The 11,452-nt window shown below is 38.2% G+C and overlaps 1 protein-coding gene across 1 annotated transcript; it reads right to left on the reverse strand.

Moving 5' to 3' along the window:
- Nucleotides 1–1,167: 1,167 nt before the first annotated feature.
- On the reverse strand, nucleotides 1,168–7,233 carry MED21 (mediator complex subunit 21). Its single transcript, XM_084877271.1, has 4 exons — nucleotides 7,158–7,233; nucleotides 3,308–3,422; nucleotides 2,401–2,501; nucleotides 1,168–1,632 (listed from the first exon to the last, which is right to left on the reverse strand). Exons 1-4 carry the CDS (start codon nucleotides 7,197–7,199, stop codon nucleotides 1,456–1,458), a joined length of 435 nt encoding a protein of 144 aa, XP_084733397.1. The 5' UTR covers nucleotides 7,200–7,233; the 3' UTR covers nucleotides 1,168–1,455.
- Between the last annotated feature and the right edge of the window lie 4,219 nt (nucleotides 7,234–11,452).

Below are 11,452 nucleotides of genomic sequence, written 5' to 3' on the forward strand. Positions count from 1 at the left end.
GAGAGAATAAGCCATACCTTTTAAGTATCTATTAGTATAGATAACATTTAACATAATTTTAAAAGTCAATGATTCTATAAATTATATTATAAAAGTTAAAAGTTCCTCTAACCAACATTTTTCAAGAACTGTGGCAGAGCTTGATGATGATAGGAATAACAGAGAATCTCTATTGCTCTTGTTCTTTCTTAAACTCTGGATAAGTAACAGACTAGGAAATGTAGCTCAGAATATCCTAAAAAAAATGCAACCTCGGGAGATAGAAGCTGTTAATTTTTTTTAAAAATATATATTTTATTGAGTTTTTACAGAGAGGAAGGGAGAGGGATAGAGTTAGAAACGTCAATGAGAGAGAAACATCAACCAGCCGGCCCCTGCACACACCCCACCGGGGACGTGCCCGCAACCAAGGCACATGCCCTTGACCGGAATCGAACCTGGGACCCCTCAGTCCGCAGACCGACGCTCTACCACTGAGCCAAACCGGTTTCAGCAAAGCTGTTAAATTTTAACTCGAGCTTTCTATGAAATCAGTAGATTTAAGAAGACCCAAGAGCTGGATGAGTAATCATACTTGATAATGCTGTCACAAATGTTAGCAATAACAAACTAAGGTGAAATAGAGAAAGTCATATTGAAGTAATTGATGGAGTGGAAGCATGTTCTGGTTAGATTACAATGCAGCAATAAAGGTTGAGAATTTACCAAGATCAGAAGAATTTACCTTCAGATAAATAAAAAGAATAGGAATTAATCAATGACTCAGGAAACATACTTCACTGCTGAAATGAAGGGAAAGAATGAAAAGAAGTATGTGAAAAGTTACAGGAAAAAAGTAGTTCAGAATGAAGAAAAATTTTCACAATAGCATGGGAATTCCATAGAGAAACAAATATGATCAACTAGTGTGTGTATGAGGTTCTGGAAAAAGAGGAGTTTCCACATAAGTGACCTAATATCTTGTCCAGCCACAATAATTCTGTGTTTCTTAAAAGCTATAGTTTCACATGTTCCTTGCTCAAGCTCCAAATTTCTACAATGTGGCCTCTAAAGAGGCAGAAGGACACGCATCTAAATTGAAATGTCCCATATGCTGCACTTTGGCTTGAGGGATATTTTTATTTATATAAAGATAAAAATAAAGATAGACATTATGTCACAACAGAATTTCATAGGACAGCTGTTTAATTAAATTATAATCATCAATGCAATAGCTGCCTAAATTTCATTTAGAAAGTAAAAAATGATATGATGGTTTAAAGCTGATTCAATCACAATTTTACAAGCTAATTTATCAAGAGTGAAAATAGAAGACTATTAAAAATAGCGAAAAAGATAACATGGTATAGTGCTTAATGCTTTTGTAACTGTTGCTAAGGATTACATCTAAATCTGATACAGAATTCTTAATGGCACTGAAACAGTTCTTTCACAGCCACATGGCATACATGGGCACTATGAGTCTGGAAGAGACTGGCTGTGGGTACCACTTCTTGTCTTCAGCTGTGACTGCGCAATGTCAGCAAGCGCACTTTGTATCTTTTCTAGAAGCATGTCCCCTCGATAAACAACATCCTCCAGACATGTAGCCGCCTCGTGGTTTTCCTCTTCTAGCTTATACAAGCTTGCAGCCTTTATAAGACACAAATTTAAAAATCTTTTGAGAAATGAAAAAGTTGGAGATTATTAAGAGCTGAGAAAGAAACTGCAGAAGTACTTACTTTAAATCTGAATGACTATGCAGGCATTGTAATGGAGCTTTCAATGGCAAAAATTCTAAAATCGGGGAACTATTAAAAGTTTTCCTTGTATGAATTATTTAAAACAATAAACTTTAATTAGATCTCTGGATGTCTATATGACTCCCTTCCACACTGTTTTTTGAACACTACTATTCTATTTCACATCCAGAATGCCATCCTCCTCTCATTCTTTGCTAGGTAAAGAGCCAAACTGAGAAAATAGGAAGAGTACTTATAACTCAAAATTGGAAAACTATATATACACTAGAGGCCCAGTGCACGAAATTCGTACATGGGTAAGGTCCCACAGGGCTGATCTGTGGGGCGACCAGAGGGGCAATTGGAGGCACCCCTGCTGGCACCCACCTTGGCTGGCCTGAGGCCTGCAAGGTTGGGGCTGCTCCTGCATTGAGCATCTGCCCCCTGGTGGTCAGTGCAGGTCATAGCAACTGGTCATTCTGCTGTTCAGTCAATTTGCATGTTAGGCAAAATTGTATTGAGTGAAGTCTTTAACAGACTACACTAATCTACAATGAATGAAACTCCCACTTTAAAATTCAATCGTAAACTTTAAATATTACAACAAATGGTATTAAATCTATCTCCTTTAATTCAGATTCCCTATTAGCAAAGTACTCAAAGGAAAAGAGATTTTTACCTGTAAAGCAGCTGTAGATTCTTCACTTGGCAAGGAATCTATCAAAACATCAATGTCTTTTGCTGTTCGCGCAATCAGTGCAGCAAAAAGTTGGGCATATTCTAGAGAAAGACACTACTAATTTAGGATATTAGAGAACCTTAAGTTTTCAGAAACAGAAACTAAATATTAAGTTAATGAAACCAGAAAACTTAATATATTAACTTTCCTATACTAGGCTTCTAATGACTAAAGTGTAATTTTAACACATCAGTCCTATTACATGTTTAAGAATCACTCTTAATATTAACTCAAATTGGGAATTAACCATAATATAGACTCCTTATTAGGGCAATATGGTGGTCACTTGAATAAAGAAATCTGTAAGTGGAATGTCTTCCTTGTTAAGATCCCAGAAGTGCCCTTGCAGGTTGGCTCAATGGATAGAGCATCAGCACCCCCTGGACTGAAGGGTTCAGAGTTCAATTCTGGTCAAGGGCACGTACCTTGGTTGCAAACTTGATCCTCGGCTCTGATTAGGGTACATACAGGAGCAAACCAATTGATGTGTCTCTCACCCTCCCTTCTACACTCTCTAAATTCCTCAGGTGAGGATTAACAAAAATACAAACAAACAAAAATAAAGTTGATTTCTAAAAAAAAAAAAAACAAAACCAAAAAACCAGAAGTAAAATTCAGTTCAATTCCTACAATTTTTCCTCTAGGAATAACAATGTTATTCGACATAAACAGAATTATGATGTGTTATGTCAAATTGATTATAACAAACTAATTTCCTTTATGACAAAGCTTACAATATTCTCACACAATATTTTTGAAAGCCACAAATAAGCCACATTTCTCAATAAATCTAATTTTAAAAGATTATAAGTAATATGAGAATCAAACTTAAGAGAAAACAACGTACCTTCTGTAGGATTCGCTGGCTGATCTTTATTAATCGCCGTCTGAATGTTACTGAAAGAGGCCGGAGGACCACACTGCTGCAACACTCCAATGGCATTACAAAACTGATCTGCAAGCTTGAAGCCAAAGGAAACATGTCAAAGTTAGGAAGAACTGATCAAACTTAAGGATTTTATTGGTAATGCAACAACAGTAAGTTTCTATAATAATGATCTAGCAAGGGAATAAAACGACAGAAGTAATTTTGGATAAAATTAGCCAGTTATTAACAGCGATTAAATGTTTTGACCATTCAAAGAAATTACGTTTGGTAGCAATCTACTTGAAACAGTTGAAAAGAAATACAAAATAATTTTTCTTTTCTTCCCAAGGCAATAAAATGGTAAGAGAAATACATGCCAATACTTGTTGCAAGCATAAGTAACAACTTTTTGGGGGGAGTAGTAGGAAAAAGCAAATGTGACTGGCAAATATCTAAGTATAGCTCCAAGGTAAATAAAATAGTATGTGCAATTCATGGACAAGTATTGATCCTTTTTTTGAGATCAGTGTAGTTACAAGTCTAAAGAAATAGTGGGAAAAAGACAGTACCTAAATATTTACAACTGTTTTGCTTCATGACTCGAGTTTTCAAACTCTTGGTACTCTAAAATTATTCCATAAGCAGTTGTGAGGATTTAGAATACTAATTCTTTACCAGCTCAAATTCCTGCCTCCCCACCAACTTCTATTAATAGTCCTGACCTCTCAAATCTCAATTCCTTATTTTCAATCTGTGAATAAGCATTTCCACTAAATTTCTCTGCCATTATTTGAATGACAGAACTCAATGTCAATTGCTTCCTTTAACATGTCATTTGTATTGCGATTCTCCTAGTCAACCAGTACAACTTCAGGTTCGTCCTTTCCTTTCTCCATCTTCACATCCTGCTAATTCTACCAACCTTACCCTTTTCTTCTCTCATCACAGCTGCTGTGTTAGTTCAACCAATTACCTCCCATCAGAATTGTTACAATAGCCTTCTTGCTGCTTTCTAGTTCACTATGGTATTTTGCCCCGCTTAAGCATTTTGAGCTCACCCAGCAAGGGCTTCAAGATAAATCTCCAATTCTTCAGGCTGTTTTCAAAGCTTTCAATAATCCAAGTCAATTCTACTTATTCATTTCTCTACTGCTCCTTCATATAGACCTGATTAGTGATAAACTAATTCCTGACTACGCTGCTTCTGCTCACATTTTACAAATGTAATAGAGCAGTGGTAAGTGCTCAGAAACTGTACAAACATGGATTCTAATTCTGGTTCTAGCACTTTGGTTAGTGTTTTTTAAAATTTTTAAATCTGGAACATTCTCACATTACAGCATTGTTATGAGTAAGAGAAAAAACACAAAAAATATTCAACACAGTGGCTATCTGTTCTGTGCTTCAAAAGCTCTCAGACCTATTTATTCAACAATGTTATCATAGATCAATTTTATGACATGTACTGCATATGTATAAACATGACAAAGATACAAAGAGAGTTTCTGCCCTTAAAGAGTTCTTAGAGTGTAAAACAAATGTTATCTTGGTGGGATTATGAATGAATTTTTGAAATAAGAAGCTTAACATTTTAATAAAATTACATAGACATATAAAACTCATTAAAAAACAAAAATATTTTAGTAATTTTACAAATAATTACAATTCAGATGAATGCTAAGAAGATTCCCTCTATTTTAGGGAATTTACTCTATATTCCAATTTACTTCAGCACTTACAGCTAAAGCACTCCATTCATTATACCTCCCTAACCACATACTGCTTTTGCATTATTTAAAATGTCTCTTGCATATACATCTTTCTAACCAGACTGTAAACTCCTTAAGGAGCATCTCTCTGTAAATATATATATTATAGGCACTCAATACTACTAAACCTAAAGGTTTCTCTCCAAAATCCAATAACCAGCATGCCAACCCTGGAGTTAAGGCCGTATTAACTTTGTTTTCACTCTCTTTCTGGCTCTTCTTCTGGCTACAAGACAGAACATTTCTCTAAATATCATTGCTATCCAAAGCATCTTTACGACTGGATTTTGTAAAACCTCAAAGGAGTATCTCCCTGAGGGAGGCTGTTTGGCAGCCCAGAAAAATCACCACGAGGGAGAATTTATCTTGGTGAATTCATCAACATTTAAAGGCTGGTCCTCTCCACCTCAAAAGGTCTTCTTTTACACACACACACACACACACACACACACACGGAGTAGATCAGTCTCTCACAAGCAGATGCACAAAAGCTGATGCAACAAGAATGTCAACTTTTTAGCAACGTATGTGAAAACACTAACAAAGGCTTTCCAATCAACACATTCTCTCTCTTTCCATAGAATCTGACCTGGGACATCCAGTTATAAACAGAACGACAATGAGAAATATAACTGTCAATAGCAAACTAATGATTAATGGTAACAAGTACATGAGTCCTATGGTTTGCACAGATGTTCCACTTGGGCGTAACAGGAACAATAACCAGAAGGATGAAAGTAAGGGGAAGGGGGCTCCTTACAAGATAAGATATGCCCTTCAATAGGAGGTCGACTTTTTGGGAGATACTAAAGAAGACTTAAATGAATGGAAATATACGAGGAATAGAAAAATTCTACTTTAAGATGTCACTTTCGCCCTGGCCGGTTTGGCTCAGTGGGCAGAGCATCCACTTGCGGACTGAAAGGTCCCAGGTTCGATTCTGGTCAAGGGCACAGGCCTGGGTTGCGAGCTTGACACCCCCCCTCCCGCAGTGGGGGGCGTGCAGGAGGCAGGCAATCAATGATTCTCATCATTGATGTTTCTCTCTCTCCCTCTCCCTTCCTCTCTGAAATCAATAAAAATGTATTTTAAAGTATTAAAAAAAGATGTCACTTTCCCCAAAAACTGTTTTATGCTTGGAGAGCGGCCAAGACATGGGGCGAGATCCTTGGTCTATATATAGGAACCAACTAAGATGAAACAAAACCTCTCACCTCCCCATTACTCCCGCCCCAACATGAACGTTGTGGCAAAGGATGAACTGGGCTATCGGCTATTGATCCGATCACCAAAAGCACAGGTTCTCATTGATTGGCCGGGGGAAGAGCTGCTGCCACTCCTCTCCTACCGAACCAGAAGGGATCCTACCCTGTTTCCCCGAAAATAAGACCTACTTACAGGTTTCCTTCTGAGTGAAATATAAGGCATCCCCCCGAAAATAAGCTCCCCCTCCCAGGCTAAACATGAGAGATTTGGTCCACTGATTCTGAAAGAAATGGAGTCACAAGAAATTCATCAGGAAATTCAGGAATTGGATTGTTATGATGATGTTCCAGAAGATGATGACATGACTGTCATTGACTAAATGGGTAAATTCTTGATACTGTAGGATTCACAGTTTGGTTTGTGTTGACAACTACCGTACTACCATACCGTATACAGGTAATAAATTTCCTTTATTTTCATTTAACAATAAATGTGTACCGTATTCTTCTTCATGGAAAAATCAGACATTCCCTGAAAACAAGACCTAGCGCATCTTTGGGAGCAAAAATTAATATGACACTGTCTTATTTTCGGGGAAACAGGGTATGAGCATCACCGACAAAATCATCTGTTCCCAGAGACTGGAACGGACCGGGAAGTCCGAGAGCCCAGTACGCAGACCCTCCCTTCCTAGCGGGAAGAGGCCGCGCCGCGCCCCCCCACCCCCCACCCCCACCCCGCCGCGGAGACCGCCGTCGGCCCTCCACTCCCGGCGCCGCGTCCCGAGCCCCTTCCCCTCCCTCGCTTTGCCTGGAAAAGGGGAAGACGGAGACGAACCGAGGGAAATCGCTCACCGAGTTCACGGCGTCTTGCAGCTGCGTGAGCCGGTCCGCCATGTTTCTCTCCTCAGCGAGAGAACGCCGCGGCAGCGGGTACGCGATTGGGCAGCGCTGGACGCGTCATGGCCAATCACAGGGCCGCATTCTGGGAAGGGGCGGGGTCAAGCACAGCTTCCCAGGTAGGACTGGGCTGCGGCTGAGCTCCACCCTTCAGACCGGCTCCACCTGGGAACGGCCTCTGCGGCGGCTGTTTTCAATAACTTGGGGGGCTCTCTGGGGCCCCTGGCTTTGGGAGCTAACATACTCTACTGTTTTCCAGGCTTCTAGGTAGTAACCACTTTACGGAGATTAAGTTCTGCAGTTTTTCAAAGTTAAGTTTCCCTACCCTCCCATGTATTCCTTTTTAATATATATGTAATTGATTTCAAAGAAAATGTTCTCCTCCCACCCCCAGTTGAGCGTTACCTTATTTATTGATTGCCTGCCATGTGCCAGAAGTCTGTTAGGTGCTAGATTTGCAAACACAAATAAGCTAGACTCACCAGGAAGGTTTTGCAGCTATCCAAGAATGTGTAGGTGTTGACCCTGATAATAGAAGATAAGGCTATTTAATATATATATATATATATATATATATATATATATATATATATATATATATATATATAATCGATTTCAGAGAGGAAGGGAGAAGGAGAGAGAAATAGAAACAGCAATGATGAGAAAGAACCATCCATCGGCTGCCTCCTGCATGTCCCCTACTGGGGACTGAGCTCGCAATCCAGGCATGTGTCCTGACTAGGAATCGAACCATGACCTGCAGGTTCATAGGTTGATGCTTTAACCACTGAACCATCCTGGCAGGGCAAGAAAGGCTAATTTAAAAAAATTATATATATATAAAATTGACTCTTTTCCAGAGAGGAAGAGAGAGGGATAGAGAGTTAGAAACATTGATGAGAGAGAATCATCGATCAGCTGCCTCCTGCACACCCTCTACTGGGGATGTGCCCGCAACCAAGATACATGCCCTTGACTGGAATCAAACCGGGGACTTTCAGTCCACAGGCCGACACTCCATCCACCAAGCCAAACCGGTTTCGGCAAGAAAGGCTAATTTTGAAGAAAAAATTAATGTGGATTGATGACTGCTTGGATATAGAGGGATGGATGAGAAAATCCACTAAAGGAGAATACTGAGTTTTGTAACCTGATTGAAAAGAACTGAGGTGCCTGGGGTAGAGCAGCCATTTGAAGACCACTCATGTTATGACACAACTTTTGTTCTGCCATTCATTATCTTCCTTGCAAGCTTTCAGTAGCTCCACAGAGACCTCAGGTTCATGTCCAGCCATCTCTGACTGGTTTTCAGGTTCAGTCTTCTTGGATGAAATAATAATAAAAAAAAAAAGCATATGGTTGGTATTTGCTTATTAGATTACTTGCAACCTCTAACTATACCCTACTGTTTCACACTTCTAAGCACACTGTATTAGTATAGACACATATAATTCTCCCTTCCTTGTATGAAATGCCCACACTTCCATCCTTACCTCCATGTTGTCCCTTTGTGGGTCACTCAACTTTCAAACTGTATTTTAAATATCTCCTTTATAAAACTTTCCCTTGAATACTAGTTAATTGCTCCCAATCTTTATCACAACTGTTCTTTAGCATACTGAGGTGTAAGTCATACATTATTCTGATTCACTCAGCACTATGAAATACTTGGGGGCAGGTAATGTATTTTAATTGTTTCCATATTTCCAATACTTAGCACCAAGCTTATAGCCTGGCACACAGAAACCACTGAATAGTATTGTTTACGGGCTAAATGAATGAACTGCCCAGCATAATGATTTCCATATAACAGTTAGGAAATAAACATTTATTGAAATTAATAAAAACAGTCAAAGTAATGTAAGTTGCTACCCACAAGAAGAACCTGAATTTCAAAATACAGAGCGAATAGAGTGAAATAGGCTAAATGGGCAAGCTTCATAGCGGTCTTTTCCTGCCTTACCCCTGTTGTCATCTCCATCCAAGATGTGTTGAGTTCTCTTCTCTCCCTCCCTCCCTTCCTTCCTCTCTTTTCTAGCCCTTAAGTAGATTTTTAAAAAAATATATTTTATTGATTTTTTTTACAGAGAGGAGGAGAGAGGGATAGAGAGCTAGAAACATCGATGAGAGAGAAACATCGACCAGCTGCCTCCTGCACACCCCACACCGGTGATGTGCCCGCAACCAATGTACATGCCCCCGACCGGAATCGAACCTGGGACCTTTCAGTCCGCAGACAGACACTCTACCACTGAGCCAAACCAGCCTCGGCCCGAAAGCAGATTTTAAGGCTCTAGTTATCTATATCTTGGATTAGGAAAACTTCTCAGTCTTCGAGTTTCCTTTAAATTCACAGAAATAACAAACTCATCTGCAAAGCTGCTGAGCCCTTTTGCTCAGGTGTCCACTGGAACTGAGCAAGGGGCCCCAGGCAATCATCTTCTCAAACTCTCACAGTCTTTCAGAACCAAGATAACAAGACCCTCTTATTGTTGCTGATATACTGCTGTCATCAGCTGTCCCCTGCAGGCGTGGGACACTGCAATGTGAAGGAATAGAGGAGAGAGATTAGGGTTAGTTCAGGGAACTGAAATTAACTCAGTGTGGCCAGCATGGCAGAGTTTCCGTTTATTTGCAGCAGAACCCACACAGATAGACAGAGCTATAGCATGAAAGCATTGTGTAATACTCAGGAATATGGACTGTTATCCTGAATGCTTTTATAAGAAAACTTTTAAAACTATACATATCTTCTCAAAAATAATATTTTTTTTTATTCAAAAGCAATACATGTGCAAAGGACATATTTTTTTTTTTTTTACAAAGAAGACATGTGCAAAGAAAATCATCCTTAATCCAATCAACTTTATAATTTTTAACATTTTGACACATTTTTTTTCAACCTTTCTTTAATGAATGTAAGCATGAATGCACATTTAAGTGAAAACAAATAAGGCTTATACTCTATATATTTATTACTTTGTAACTTGCCTTTTTATAAACACTTCACAATCAGTTGCCTTTAAAATGTGATTTTTGAAGGGCTACATAATATTTTATTATATGCATGTATTACAGGTTATTTAATTAATTCCTTGTTGTTGGGTATTTAGGGTGTTTTTGTTTTTTCTACTATAATAACATCTTCACGAACAGTTTTGTACACTAATTTTAAACGTCTAATTTTTGGTACATATTTATAGGCTTAAATTTAAAAGTGGAATTATCATACCAAAGCTATGAATATTTTAAAGATTTTTGATGCAGATGATGCTTTAAAAAGTTGTTTCAAGTTACACTCCTTCTAGTCCTATGGTAGAATGTCTATTTCTCAGCTCTTTTATCCTCACTGAAAGTTCTCATTCTTTTAAAATATTTACAGCTTATTTTCTTAATTTGATTTCTTTCTTACTAGTGAATTTGAACTTCTTTCATGTTTTTATTAGCCACTTATATTTCTTTCTTTGTTTGTGTGTGAAATTTGCTATTCATGTCCTTTGCTAATTTTTATCTTTTTTCATCAGCTTGACTTTACAAATTGTTTAGGGTGTTTTTTTTTTAATTTTTAATTTTTTACTTTCATAAAATCTAAATTTTTAAATAGCCAGACCTACCAATCTTTCTTTTATGGTTTCCTTCTTTGCTTTTTTTGTTTACAAAGTTCCTCCCAGACTCCAAATGATTTTGCTCAAATAAATTCTTAAAATTAAAAATATGAGATAGACCATTCTGAGATCAGTTTTCTTAAAAACAAACAAACATATTTCTTGTAGCTGTTATGATTTTATTTATTACTCTGGGCTTGAATTTTGACAGTGTGAGAGTTCTAAGCCTCTCTCTCCACTATCAGAACACAATTTATTGTGTAATCCATCGCTGATTTAAATGCTGCCTTTATCCTAATAGCTCCTGCCATCTTCCTGGGATTCACCTCCTGACAGTTGTTTCAGGAATGGGGTGGCATGTGGGAGAGAGAATAAATATCCTAGGGCAGTGTTTCCCAACCTTCTCTCATGATGAGAATCACCTGGTGGAGTTGTTAAACCACAGATTCCTGAATCCCAACTAAGAAGTGCTAAACTAGAATTTTTGGGGAACATATAGGTAAAATTGTATACTTAACTAGTGCTCTAAGACAGATTTTACATACAGAGCACTAAGTTAGGTATGCAATTTTACCTATATGTTCCCCAAAATCCTAGTTTAGCACTTCTTAGTTGGGATTCAGGAATCTGTGTTTTAACAACTCC

Source organism: Pipistrellus hanaki (genome assembly GCF_964339955.1).
Source record: "Pipistrellus hanaki genome assembly, chromosome: 3".
Lineage (NCBI taxonomy): Eukaryota > Metazoa > Chordata > Mammalia > Chiroptera > Vespertilionidae > Pipistrellus > Pipistrellus hanaki.

Coding starts and splice junctions, on each gene's coding strand:
- MED21 (XM_084877271.1), bottom strand. CDS start 7,199: ATGGCGGACCGGCTCACGCAGCTGCAAGACGCCGTGAACTCG. Junction 2,502..3,307: donor GCCAGCGAATCCTACAGAAG/GTACGTTGTTTT, acceptor GTCTTTCTCTAG/AATATGCCCAACTTTTTGCT. Junction 1,633..2,400: donor AATCTACAGCTGCTTTACAG/GTAAAAATCTCT, acceptor TGTCTTATAAAG/GCTGCAAGCTTGTATAAGCT.